This window comes from Carcharhinus amblyrhynchos, chromosome 25 (assembly GCF_965287045.1).
Source record: "Carcharhinus amblyrhynchos chromosome 25, sCarAmb.v2.hapA, whole genome shotgun sequence".
In the NCBI taxonomy this organism is placed as follows: Eukaryota; Metazoa; Chordata; class Chondrichthyes; order Carcharhiniformes; family Carcharhinidae; genus Carcharhinus; species Carcharhinus amblyrhynchos.
This window is the reverse complement of record NC_137348.1, coordinates 3,352,455-3,367,039: the sequence shown is the minus strand read 5'-3', so window position 1 is coordinate 3,367,039 and position 14,585 is coordinate 3,352,455. Positions and strand designations below refer to the sequence as shown.

Genomic DNA, 14,585 nt, shown 5'->3' with positions numbered 1-14,585 from the left:
TGCCTTTAACCCAAAACCGACATCACTCCAGCGTCAGATGTTGAGCTTCAGGATGCAGAATGATGCTTGTGTGTGCTCGCTCAGAAACTGTGCCACAGGTCAGCGCCAAATCCATCTCTGAAGCAAATGTGAAAATGGGTCTTTCACTAAAAACCTGGAAAATGAAGGTGTTTTTCCAGCCAGCTCCCACAGCAAAACTCCTCCCACTTGTTGAATAAGATCAAAGGTGGGCCATTGTGGACCATTTTCCATATCTTGGGAGCCTCCTTTCAATGAAGGTGGAAGTAAAAGACAAGCTTCACCATCTCCTCCAATGTTCCATCTAGCCTTCGGTCAGCTGAGGAAAAGAGTATTTGAAGATCAGGATCTCAAATCCGAGACTGCAGTCTTGGCTTAGAAACCATAGAATCCCTACAGTGCAGAATGAGGCCATTCAGCCCATTGAATCTGCGCTGACAGCAATCCTGCCCAGACCCTATACCCATTGCTGGTGATCTCTGCACTCCCATATGCTTTGGAGACTTGGACAACCTACAGCAGGAAACCCAGAGTACTGGAAATGTATCGCCAGTGGTTCCTTCTCAAGATCCTGGCGGCCATTAGGGCAGTCTGATAGCAGTGCCATCTCCAGATTACCCAGCATGGAGGTGCTAATCACTCTAAACTAGCTCCATTGGGCAAGACACATTGCTCATATGTTTTACACCAGATTCCCGAGCTCAGCTCGGGTCTTAGTCATGGCAGGAAAATCCCAGGACAGTGGAAATCCTTTAGGGATGTTCTCAAAGCACCCTAAGGCGATCACTGCTGGCTCATGGGAATCCCTTTCTTGTAGCTGACCATATTGAAGTTTATTCAGGAAACCATTGAATGCTTTGAGAGACTCCGGAACATGTAAAGGTGAAGTTGAAGTGTCCGAGGGAATACACAAACCTCCAAACACCTCATATGCCCAACTCTTCAAATCCATGACAGGCAACCTAGCCTGGCAAGCGAGTGAGTGACCCTCCTTCATCTTAGTGGGCTGTAAGATTGTTCATTACTCATGACCCTATGGATGAGATTGAATACACGCTGAATATTTCACAACCAGTTATAAAATCCTCAATCATATATATAAATATATGCCTTATGAAGTTAGGTTGAGGGAACTGGGTCTCTTTTCCCTGGAGAGACGTAGGTTGAGAGGCGACCTGATAGAGGTTTATAAAATGTTGAGAGGAATAGATAGGGTGGATTCTCAGAGGCTATTTCCCCGGGTTGAAATGGTCGCTATGAGACGACACAGGTTTAAGGTGCGGGGAGGAAAGTACAGAAGTGATGTTAGGGGTAAGTTTTTCACTCAGAGGGTGGTGAGTGAATGGAATCGGCTGCCGTCAGTGGTGGTGGAGGCGAACTCGCTGGGGTCTTTTAAAAGACTTCTGGATGAGTATATGGGGTTTTATGGGATTGGGGGTTATAGATAGGTGTTGATGTGATCGGCGCAACTCGTGGGCCGAAGGGCCTGTTTGTGCTGTAGTGTTCTATGTTCTAAATAGAACTCTTGTCAGCTTCAAATAGTAAAAACAAAACTATTTACACTTAGGACGCTGAGGGAGCACACACACTGCTCTTGCATGCAATGTTGCGTGTAATCAGCATGGACCTCACTTCACGTGTCCTTGCTTTGTGTGTGTCACTTCAGTCATACCAGTAGGGGAAATGCCAAATGAATGGAAATCAGAATGTGGCAGCCCTGTGTGTGGGCAGTGGTTAACAAAGTGTCTTGTGGCCTAACCCAGAACCCAGCTGAGCCACATGTAGGCTGCAGGTTGCCCATCCTTCCCTTTCTCTCTCTCTCTCTCTCCCTCTCCCTCCGACTCCGACTCTGACTCCTCCATCGCACATTGGATGTATCAGACATTGTGGACCCAGTCGAACTGGAGTGGTAGTAAGCCTTCCTGGATGCAGAAGGACTGCTGACGTGGACAAGGAAAACGCACAAAATACTGGATGTAAAGCCGTTCACTACCGGACAATGGTCAGGCTGGCTACAAAAAACACAACTGGTACAAAATTGGATGCCGGGCCGCTCTAGTTGGGATTGTGTGTGTGACTTGGAGGTGGCATTCCTGTGTATTTACTGCTATTGTACTACTAGTCACAGTAAGAAATCTCACAACACAAGTGTCCAGAGGGGCAATTTTTTCACTAAGGGTGGTGAGTGTCTGGAACAAACTGCCAGAGGTAATAGTAGAGGCAGGTATAATTTTGTCTTTTAGAAAGCATTTAGATAGTTACATGGGTAAGGTGGGTATCGAGGTTATGGGCCAAATGCGGGCAACTGGAATTAGCTTAGGGGTTTTAAAAAAAAAAGGCAGCATGGACAAGTTGAGCCAAAGGGCCTGTTTTCATGCTGTAAACCTCTATGACTCTATGACCAGGTTGAAGTCTAACAAGTTTATTTGGAATCAGGAGCTCTGCCCCTTCATCAGGTAAGTGTTGTCACCTGATGAAGGGGCAGCGCTCCAAAAGCTTGTGATTCTCAATAAACCTGTTGGACTTTAACCTGGTGTTGTGAGATTTCTTACTGTGCCCACCCTAGTCCAATGCTGGCTTCTCCAAATCAGTGCTTCTTGTCAGTGGAAATTTGGGAGCTGTTTGGTATTAATGTATTGATATTTAACTGATAGAAATGATATTGAGCCTTGAATATACAAACGAACTGTATTAATGGCCCAGTGAAGTGTTTCTGAATTAATTACAATAATTAAGATTAATTCCATAATATTTAACTCACCACTTTTTGGAATTTCTCACAGTTTGGTGGATAAATGTGTGGCGCTGACAATTCATAGAAATTGTGGAATAGTACAGCACAGGAGGAGGCCGCTCGGCCCATCATGCCTTCCTCATGCCTGAGAGAGCAATTAATGAATCTTATTTCCCTGGTGTCACAGTAGCACAGTGGTCAGCACTGCTGCCTCGCAGCACCAGGGACCCGGGTTCGATTACCGGCTTGGGTGTCTGTGTGGAGTTTGCACATTCTCCCCGTGTCTGTGTGGGTTTCCTCCGGATGCTCAGGTTTCTTCCCACAGTCTGAAAGATGTGCTGGTTAGGGTGCATTGGCCCGAACAGGCATCAGAGTGTGCACAACTAGAGGAGTTTCACAGTAACTTCATTGCAGTGTTAATATAAGCCTTACTTGTGACTAATAAATAAACTTAACTTTTTGCTCTTTCCTGATGGCCCTGCAACTGTTCCCCTGTTAGAGATTCAATTGTCCCTTCTGTAAAGTGAGAATTGTCCTTGATGCTGCCACCCACTGGCACCTAGTGTTACTGCAGCAATCTTGCAGTGAGTTTTTTAAAGTTTCAAACTGCAGAGGTAGATAAAAGATGTTCCCATAATTTAGAGGAAAGACGGGAGAGGGGAGGGATGCCTTGAATATTGTCTGTAATATATTTGTGGTTTATCGATAGTTTTTACACACAATTGTCCCTTTGTCTTGCAGCAACAAATTCTCCAATATCTGAAGGATATGTTTGATCTGGATAAAGTGCGATACACTACAGTGAATTTGCTGGCAGACGACATTGTGCAGTTGTCACGGAGACGCAGCGAGATTCTCCTGGGCTACCTGGGTGCTGATGCAATAGCAGAAATGAATGGGACTGTACCCACTGAAAATGGACCTTTGGAAGAGGCCAGTCTTGTATGAAACCCTGGCACTAAGGTTTTTTTAAAAAAAAGACTAAAAAGAAAAGAAAATTAATTTTGGGAAGAAACTAATCAAACCACTTTGCACTGAGAATCAGTGGGTTGATAACTGATTCCTGGATGACCCCCATTTTGAGGAGACTCGTAAGAGTCTTGATTCGAGTACCCCACACACGTTAAGGTTGGCTCGTTCTGTTGGATATCAGCATTTTGATATGACATGGTCGGGGACAGGAAGAATGGGAGGTTATTCTTCCAGAATCTAATGCATCTTCGATTTATTGGATGGTGAGATAAGCCACCCTGATAACTCATGAATTACAGGACAAGAAATATGCTGCCCTTCACTTTCACACTTGATGGGGAGGGACATAGAATCAGCCTTGCTCTTTAAACTCAGGCGCAACTGCCCCTCTCAGTGGTGTAGTGGATGAATATATTGCCTGGTCTGTTACTGAGCCATACAACAGGCAGTGCTTTACGAAGAAAAATAAGAAGGAACATTACGCCCACTGCCCGGATGTGTTGTGTCCCTAAACCCACTCACCAGTTCAAAGCTTTAAAACATGATGAGAAAATGTCATTGTGATTGGTAGATGTCCAGGGTTATAAAGAGCACACCACATTTGGCCTTAGCATCCCTTGCCTAGGGAAGAAACAACACAGAATTGTTACAGCACAGAGGGAGGCCAGTTGGCCCATTGTGTCTGTGCTGGCTCCCCTCATGAGCTGTGCACCCGATGTCATTTCCCTGCCTTCTCCCCATAACCTGCACATTCCTCTTTATCTAATGTTTCTATGCCTGCACTTTTGTCTCATCCCCCAGCCCAGTACTACCCCAAATCATTAAATGATACAGCACTGGAGTAACCCATTCTTTGACACAAAAAGGATTGCATTTATGAAAATTCAGACCACTTTTTTTTATCCAAGACCAGCATTTGAGCCAAGAAATCAGGCAATTAGTTTGTTTAAGTTTTTTTCCAAAAAAAGAGTAATTTGACTTTTAATGCATTATTACTCTTGTCAATCAATATGATTCTTGATGTTGTTACACAATCTGTCATTCGTTCTCCAGTTCTGCGGGGCTGTTCTGTGCTGTCACTGAGTCAATACCAGCGGATTGTGGGCTCTGCTGGTTCCTGCACGTTTTGATATTTTAAACAGGATAAAACTGAGTGAAGTTGGGCTGGATGCTTCCTGATATTCCATTGTTAGTGTTTGATGTATAATTCCGTAGTTAAACCACCTCCCCACACTTTTTAAATACAATACCCCTCCCATGAATATGTATCACTTGGCAGTTGGGAGATACTTTCACACTGTGTAGAGGTCAGTGTCCAGAATGGCTGGGGGCTAAATGTAGATTATTTTTCCTGCACTGCCCCCTCCACCTCCTTGAGTAAACAATCCTGCAGGACACTGGAGGGAGAGAAATTAACTAAAGTAATTCTCTTCATAATCCTTGCCTTCAGGAAGTTGATAGGTTTCAGTCAAAGGCTGCATGTAGTGACACCAGAAACCCAGCCAGAATGGTGGTGATGGATTAATTCTCCTGTCAGTCACACATGGAGACTGCACTGCCTCTAGTTAATAGCAATGGTTTGATTCACTTGATTTGTGCTCTTTAGCTATCCTACACTTGTTGTGTTTTGCTGGGGAAATAATCCTGTTTTTATTGGGAGAGTTTGGTTTGAGGTAGTTTGTAGGGGTGCCATTGAATAGACTCTATTTGCTGTTACATCAACTTTGTTTTCTGCCAATAATTCCTGTCAGCCAGCAGTATTCTGTCTAGTAGCAAAATGTAGGTGAAATGGATTGGGTCAAACATAAGGGAGTGGTTCCATGTAGCCCAGACAGTCATAAACCAAGGTTCTCATTTTTCACCCAAACCATCATTAGGAGGGGTTTTGTGCTGCTGTGCAGCTCAAACAGACTCATTCACTTCCACTTGCTATCCTCTGTGGGTGCACAACCTGGAAAGTACTGCATAGTGCCATAAACAGGCCTCATGCAATCACTCTTCCCTCTAACAATGATCCAGTCTTGCTCTGCAATAAACAGGTAGTGCTTTACAAAGAAAAATAAGAAGGAACATTACTCCCACTGTTAGGATGTTTTGTGTCCCTAAACCCACTCACCAGTTCAAAGCTTTAAAACATTCCTGGCATAACTTGTAACGAAATGGCTCACCATCAGCTCTTGAAGTTCAATTTGAAATTGTAAGGGGGTAATTATTTTAATATTGTCAGGCATAGAGTCGACTTAGTTAATCAGTACTTCTGAAGCTATTTCCTCTGTGAATTCAAAGGTTGAAAATCAAATTTTTAAGTGAATTTGCACTATTAAAAAAATTACAATCACGCATTCTCTCTTCCCCACTGATCTGCATTCTCTGAAGCTACTCCTCATTCTGGAGGGAGGTTTGTTTTTAGTATTCTGGTCTCTCTGTTTGCCTGTCTCGTGCACGCTCTCTATGAATGGTCTTGGGTTTGGAACCATTGAGTTTGGCCCAAATAGTGATGCCTGACTGCGTGATGTGGGAATGCAGATGTGGTGTGGGAGGTGGGGATTAAAGGAGAGTTTGATTAATGTGGATCAAAATTCCATCTGCCTTAACACTCAGGTTTGGGTAACCCTCAACCCCCCCCACCCCACCGCATATAAAGAGGCCTGATATAGCAATATCTGATATCAATGTTTTATCCTTAATAGATGATGCCAACCTGAAGCAGGTTTCTTTTGTTCTTGAATTACTATATTAGATAGCCTTGAAACAAATCTGTTTGCCATCAACAGGATCAGCCTTGAAAAAGCCCATTCTTGCCTTTTGGAGTAATTGGAAGTGTCCTACACCAACAACCAAAACAAGGTGAGAGTACTTAACACTAAGATGGAAAGGTGTGGAGATTTGACTTGTTCTTGAGGGGGAGGATGGGGGCTCCAAGTTGGGCGTTGTGACCTTCTGTTGGAGCTTCGAAGGTTCACACCAGGCCAGGCTTCCTGATGCAATCAGATTCTGAGATATTTACTGACTACTGCTCTATAAAGCTCACAATTAATGGATTTCTTATTTTCTCCAACAGTGTGACATAAAGACTACTTATAAATTAGTCAATATGTTTTTCTGGAATGACATCTTGTTGGTCATTGAAGAATTTATAATCAGACTACTGAATGTATTAGGATATTAAGCAGTGGTTTCTATTGCGTTGATCCCTTGGTTTTCTTTCTGAATTATGATTGAGACTTGTGGGAAGACATGGTGATGTTGGGAGATATGGAGATCACAAACATGCTTGTGACAGTGTTCTGAAAATAAAGTGGCTTGTGAAAGAAAGTTGACAGAAAGGAGTTGCAATCTAGAGGAGTTTTCCTTTAGAAGAGGATGAGGAAGCGTACTCATTTTTAAATGAGACAGATTGTCCTGAGAGGCTGGGTGTTGTGCTCAGTGAGGACACTGGTCCCTTCACCGCCAGTTCCTGGATTGAAATCTCAGCTCAGTTGGAGATGGAGTTCCGTTCTGGCTGGCTGATTGGCGTGAAGGGTCTTGGTGGGATGAGTTTGGGGCAGCCTTAAGTCGATGAGGGTGCTCAGCATGATATCTAAAGACCTGAGCCGGAGAGGCTACAAGGGAGGTGTTCTATCCTACAGTTGGGAGATAAAGTGCATAATTTTAAGGGAGGGAGCTTTTTTCAAACATTGCTTCTTCATACAGGGCATACCTGATCTGAGAGTATTTGATAGGAAAGGGGGAGTTTGGGGCATTTTGAGTCCAAGGCTGTGTGTCACCATGTTTGAACCAGCTTGTGCGCTGAGACTTCTTTACTTGCATGTCTGCCCGAGGTTCGTATGATCCTGCTCGAGGTTCGTATGATCCCACCCGAGGTCAGCGGAGAATGCCGTTCTCTGAGCCTCACCCACTCCCGGAATCGGGACGGCAGGCCGGTAAAATTCCAGCCAGTGTGTCAGAAAGCGCTCATACCCAATAAAAGTCCAATTGCCTGTGTTTTCTTTTTATGTTAGCCAGTTTGGCTGTGTGGAGACCAGATTTATTAATGCACTTTATTTGTTTATAAAAAATTCATCCTAGCCCAGACCCGAGTTGCCGTCTTTCCTGAACTGTATCTATTTTAAAGAAAAAAATTTGCATTTTTATAGCGACATCAGAAGTCCCAAAGTGTTTTATAGCCAATGGAAGATTTTTTAGTGCAGGCACTGTTGTAATGCAGTCATGTGGCACACACAGCAAGATCCCACAAACAGCAGTTGTGATGGAATCATCTATTTTTTGCGTATGATGTGTTGGTTAGGTGGATCGGCCATGCTAAATTGCCACTTAATGACCCAAGATGTGTAGGTTGGGATTAATGGGATAAATGCATGGGGTTACAGGGATAGAACGGGGATGTTGTTCTATTGGAGAGTTGATGCAGACTTAATGGGCTGAGTGGCCTCCTTCTGCACCGTAGGCATTCTATGATGTTATTTGAGGAATAAATATTGGCCAGGGACCCTGGGACAACTCCCCTGCTCCTCTTCCAAGTCATATCACATGATCTTTTATGTCCATCTGAATATTCAGGTTGGTGACATTGTTTAACAGCTCATCCAAAAAAAAGTGCAGCTGTGTGTGTGTGTGTGTGTGTGTGTGTGTGTGTGTGTGTGTGAGTGAGAGCTGAGAAATTATTCTCAAAGCTCTGGAGTGGGGCAGCAGAATTGCACCCTGGTAGCTGGCGAAGGTTAGGGAGCGTCTCTGAATTTGCATCTGTGAATTGCCTTGTTACAAGCTAGCATCATAAGTGACATTCAATGCTGATTCCTGGCCTAAGCTGGAGAAACTGAGAGAATTCCTTTAGGAAGAAGTGTGCACTCAGCCGTAAAGCCCACAGGCCTCAAGTTTTTGCCCCCCACTCCCTGTGGTCTCTAATGAGCAACCATCAGTGGTGGCATGTTTCAAATCGTAAAGTAATTGTGGATACAGAGGCCCATTATTCAACTAAATATAGCCTCCAGCACTGCATAATTTCTTGAAATGTTCTAGTGTTTTTTGCCTCCAATTCCTTACTGGGATGAGCTTACCAAGTGTCAGCCGCTCTGCATGAACACATTGGTGAAATCAGTCCTGCAGTTATCTTTTACCAGTTTGAACCTGTTTCCCACTCCTACCATAATTTAAAATAATATTCTAGATTTATCCTTTTCCATACCATTTACTGTTTACTATTTGGGTACGTCTAGAAGTTCATTTCCTTTTACGGCTGAGAAGCCTGGGTCACTTCATGTTTCTTTTTCTGTTTAAACTGCTGACAATAGAGATTTGCCACCGGATGCTTCTCTGCACAGCCTTTCCAGCCTTAGGCTTCTTAACTGTGTTTCAGTGATCAGAACTGGATGTTGTGCTCGAGCAGTGATCTAACCGTAGCTCTGTACAGTTTGTGTACAACATCCTCTGATTTGCATTGAACTGTTTTTGGTGATTTAACGTTCTTATGGTGGTACAGTGGGTTAGCACTGCTGTCTCACAGCGCCAGGGACCTGGGTTCGATTCCCTGCTTGAGTCACTGTCTGTGTGGAGTCTGCACATTCTCCCCGTGTCTGTGTGGGTTTACTCCAGGTGCTCCAGTTCCTCCCACAGTCCAAAGATGTGCTGGGTTAGGTGCGTTGGCCATTCTAAATCCTCCCTCAATGTACCCGAACTGGTGCTGGAGTATAGCAACTAGGGGATTTTCACAGTAACTTCTTTGTAGTGTGAACGTAAGCCTACTTGTGACAGATAAACTTTACTTTATGATTGCTGTCCCATTTTGGATTGATGTTTTAAGCAGCCAGTCTACTGAGATTCCGAGGCCTCTTCCCCCTCATCGTAGCTATTTGAGTACCATCCATGAATTGAGTGTCTTGATGTTTGTGTGGAGAACTGTAAGTGTAGACCTGTATTCTGTCACTAACTAGTGCAATAGTTTGGAGCATTCCGTGAGCTGCCTTTGAGCCAGGTGTTGCTTTAATCTTCAGCCATCAATGAAAAGTTAGTTTTAAAAAGCAAAGTGCCCGCATGCTGACAGTGGAATAAACAGATGACAGTGACCTCTCTGGTATTGGCCCCATTTTGTTAGCCTGGTGCTACTGAAATTCCCAAACTGTGGGCAGGCCTCCACATTTCAGCCCACTGGTAGCAAAACCTTTTTTTTATTGTTTACAAAACTAGCAAGATGTCATTTGGATTTATTTCTGTTAATTCCAATAGATTTTTTACTTAAAAGAGAATTGAAATGTAAATCAGCTTTAGAAATGTTTACTTCTTTACTCATATTTTACTTTATTGACCAGGTCACCTCAAGGTGAGGGTCACTGAACGGCCGAAAGTTTCTTTTCATCTTTTTCTAACTTTTTGTTTGAAACTAAAGAGCCTCATTGATCCACACTTGGGCACCATGTGCGCAAGTTGTGTGCTTAGAAAGGTGTATATATAATCTTACCTGCTGTTCTGTCAGTTAGCCCGGATACCAGTTGTGCAAGATAATTAAGAGAAAGATCATTAGACATTTAATTTTTTGGGATGTGTGCACCACCCGGTAGGAGGACAGCAGATTGGGTTTTGTAATGGTGGTATATTTTGAAAATGCAACAGAAAAAAATGCAACCTTCAAGTTTGGAGCCAAGTTATAGAACTTTAAGTGGAGTTGGTATGAGTATGGTGTCCGGGAGAGTGAAGGAGGAGAGCTGTAAAATCAAATTAATGGGAAGAACAGTCCTCTGGCTATGTTCATGCAGCTTTTGACTAGCATTGGAGTTGGTTTGGAGCAAGTTACTTGCCTGTTTGTGAGGATATGAATGTGGGAGGCGGTTTATATCGATAAGAGGGAAGGGACAAAGAACCTGTAAGTGACAATCTGATGATGTGGACATATTGGACCTTATTTCTGTTCTTATTTTAATTATAAAAATATTTTCTGTGCTCACCTTGAGTTTCCCCTTAATCAAATCAGTTCCTGTAAAGAATGTCACCCATTGAGAGAATGTTGGGAAGTGATGAAGACCTAAAGAAACAGTTCAGCCCACATACTGCCTTTAAGGTGCTGCTTCAAAAGCGGATTGGGAGGTCTTAACTAAACTGGAGCAGAATTAACTCATTGGACAAGTAACTAATATCAGTGCAAGTGTTATACGATAGACCAGAACAATTACCTTATCAATACCAGCTCATTCTTTACCAGCAAGTAAGCAAAGGAATATCTCAACTGGTACCAAACTAGCACCAGCAACTGAAAAGTCCCAACTCGTTCTTGCACAGAAACACTATATTCTGATCTGGATATTCCAAGATGTTCCTTGCCACAATTTCCTAAATTGACAATGAATTTGGTTGTTACTGATTATTATGAGGTTACTGGTTAATTTTGGTAATGGTATATGGCAAAATTGCTGCACTGTCCAGAATTTGAATTAAGTTTGTCTTGTACTGAGACTTGAGCTGAGTCCATTTTGAACTGAGCTGTGGGTTCAGTCTTTTGAAGCTGCTATTGAGATTTCTCAAAGATTCAGAGGTTTGTAATAAGCTGGGGGCCTAAGAAGAAAAGGGAATGGGGAGGGAAAGTGTCTGAAATGGTCATTCTTTCATTATATAAATGTGTGCCTATTTCTGTTTATTGTGTGAATTATTGCTTTTGATGTAAAACTTTTCATCTTGAGAATTGAGGTTTTTTTTATTTTTAAAATCATCGCTGCTGTCCTGTATCCTTCAATTCATTGCAATTAAAAAAAATCACAGAACAAAAATGTCTGTAAATGGATTTATTTATATTGCATATTGAGGGTTATAGAGCAAAGACAGGTAAATAGATACATCAGTCACGGACTAATTGAATGGCAAACAACAACCCCGTGTTCTTACGTTCTTACTTTGACTATGATCCACACAAATATCTCTTAGCATTTTCCTAATTTAGAGGCACTATATATATTCAAATGCTAGAGACAGAAACAAAAACTTGTATTTATGAAAAGTTTAAAGTTTATTGATTTCACTGCAATGAAATTACTGTGAAAATCCCCTAGTTGCCACACTCCAGCACTTGTTCGGTACACTGAGGGAGAATTTAGTACAGCCAATTCACCTAACCAGCATGTCTTTTGGCCTGTGGGAGGAAACTGGAACATCCAGAGGAAATCCACGCAGAAACAGGGAGAATGTGCAAGCTCCACACAGACAGTGACCCAAGCTGGGAATCAAACCCGGGTCCCTGGTGCTGTGAGGCAGCAGTGTTAACCACTGTGACACTGTGCTGCCCTGGTGCGATTGTGTAACATTTCCCAAGATGCTTCAAAGCATGTCATCAGACAAAATTTGACACTGAGCCACATGAGGAAATATTAGAACAAGTGACCGAAAGCTTGACTTAAAGAAGTAGGGTTTAAAGAGTGTCTTTTAAAAAAAAAGGAAATCGAGAGTCCATGAAAGTTTAGGGAAGTATTGAGGGTTTTAAAGTCTCAGGCAACTGAGTGACCATCAATGTAGTTCAAACCTAATCCAGGCTGACACTGCATTAAGCACAAATTCTTGCTTTCTCTTAGCTGCTCCATCTTAGAACAAGGCACTAATAATGCATTGGGCGGCTTGGTCATTTGAGAGCTTGATAAAGTAAGGTGAAATAATTTGCATTTATAGTACCATTCACAACTTCAGGGTGCCCCAAGCACTTTTTAAATTTAATCACTATTACAATGTAGGAAGTGTAGCCAATTTGCACGCAGCAAAGTCTCATATGTAGTACGGTGATAAACTGTTCCAGTGAGGTTGGTTGAGTGATCATTGTTGCCAGACATCAGACCTACTGCTACTCTTCAAATATTGCTGTGGGATATTTACAACTACCTAAGAGGGCAGATGGTGCCTTAGGTTAACAATTCATCCAAAAGGCAGCTGGTGCAACCATCCTTTATCTGCCCTCTGCCAGTGCAACACTTCCACTGTATACTTCTCTGCCAGTGCAACGCTCCCTCTGCCAGCGCAGCGCTTCCTGTGCCTATAGCTCTAGCTCATTAGAGGGGTCAGTTTTTGCACAAAGCGTGCAGGAAGGTTTTTTGACTCAGTATGTAGATAGACCAACTAGAGGTGAGGCTATATTGGATTTGGTGCTGGGAAATGAGCCAGACCAGGTGTTAGACTTGGAAGTTGGTGTGCATTTTGGTGATAGTGACCACAATTCGGTTACGTTCACCTTAGTGATGGAAAGGGATAGACTGGAACCTCGGGACAGTAGTTTTAGCTGGGGGAAGGGTAATTATGAGGCTATTAGGAGAGAATTAGGAAGCATAGGTTGGACTAGGAGACTACAGGGGCTAGGAACGTCCGAAATGTGGAGTTTTTTCAAGGAGCAGCTACTGCGAGTCCTTGATATGTATGTCCCTGTCAGGCAAGGAGGTAATGGTCGAGCAAGGGAACCGTGGTGCACTAAAAAAGTTGTTTCGCTGGTTAAAAGGAAAAAGGAGGCTTATGTCAGGATGAGACTTGAGGGCTCAGGTAGTGCACTGGAAAGCTTTAGATTGGCTAGGAGGGAGTTAAAGAGTGAGTTAAGAAGAGCTAAAAGAGGACACGAGAAGACTTTGGCTGATAGGATTAAGGAGAATCCTAAGGCGTTCTATAGATATGTTAAGAACAGAAGATTGGTTAAGGAGAATCCTAAGGCGTTCTATAGATATGTTAAGAACAGAAGATTGGTTAGGGCAAGATTACGGCCAGTTAGAGACAGCAGTGGGAAGTTATGTGTGGAACCGGAAGAGATTGGAGAGGCATTGAACCAGTATTTCTCTTCGGTATTCACGCAGGGAGACATAAATGTAACTGTGGAGAACACTGGGTTACAGGGTTGTAAACTGGATAGTATTGCAGTTGATAAGGAGGATGTGCTAGATATTCTTGAGGGTTTGAAAATAGATAAGTCCCCTGGGCCGGACGGGATTTACCCTAGGATTCTCTGGGAGGCAAGAGAGGCGATTGCAGAGCCTCTGGCTCTGATCTTCAGGTCGTCGTTGGTCGCAGGTATAGTGCCAGAGGATTGGAGGATAGCGAATGTTGTCCCATTGTTGAAGAAGGGGAACAGAGACTTCCCCGGGAATTATAGACCGGTGAGTCTTACTTCTGTTGTGGGCAAAGTTTTAGAAAAAATTATTAGGGATAGGATTTATAGTTATTTAGAGAGTAATGTATTGATTGGAGATAGTCAACACGGTTTTGTGAAGGGTAGGTCGTGCCTTACTAACCTTATTGAGTTTTTTGAGAAAGTGACCAAAGAGGTGGATGGGGGTAAGGCAGTTGACGTATATATGGACTTTAGTAAGGCGTTTGATAAGGTTCACCATGGAAAGCTTCTGCAGAAAATGCAGATGTATGGGATTGGGGGTGATTTAGTTAATTGGATCAGGAATTGGCTAGCAGATAGGAGACAGAGGGTGGTGGTTGATGGAAAGTATTTGTCATGGAGTTCGGTTACAAGTGGTGTGCCTCAGGGATCTGTTTTGGGGCCACTGCTGTTTGTAATTTTTATAAATGATCTGGATGAGGGTATAGTTGGGTGGATCAGTAAATTTGCTGATGACACCAAAGTCGGAGGAGTGGTAGATAGTGAAGAGGGGTGTCATAGTTTACAGAGAGACTTGGACAAGTTGCAGAGCTGGGCCGAGAGGTGGCAGATGGAGTTTAATGCAGAAAAGTGTGAGGTAATTCACTTTGGCAGGAATAACAGATGTGTAGAGTATAGGGCTAATGGTAGGACTCTGAATAGTGTGGATGAACAGAGGGATCTAGGTGTATGTGTACATAGATCGCTGAAAGTTGGGAATCAAGTAGATAAGGTAGTTCGGAAGGCATACGGAGTCTTGGCGTT

The 14,585-nt window shown here is 43.1% G+C and overlaps 1 protein-coding gene across 2 annotated transcripts in view; it reads left to right on the top strand.

Moving 5' to 3' along the window:
• The window catches only part of miga2 (mitoguardin 2), a 65,149-nt gene extending 54,515 nt beyond the window's left edge, over positions 1-10,634 (top strand). For both annotated transcript variants that reach the window (XM_080211756.1, XM_080211755.1), the window contains exon 16: positions 3,494-10,634. In XM_080211756.1, coding sequence (XP_080067882.1) covers positions 3,494-3,700 — 207 coding nt within the window. In that variant the 3' untranslated portion in view covers positions 3,701-10,634. The remainder of the gene's footprint in view (positions 1-3,493) is intronic.
• The last annotated feature ends 3,951 nt before the right edge of the window (positions 10,635-14,585 follow it).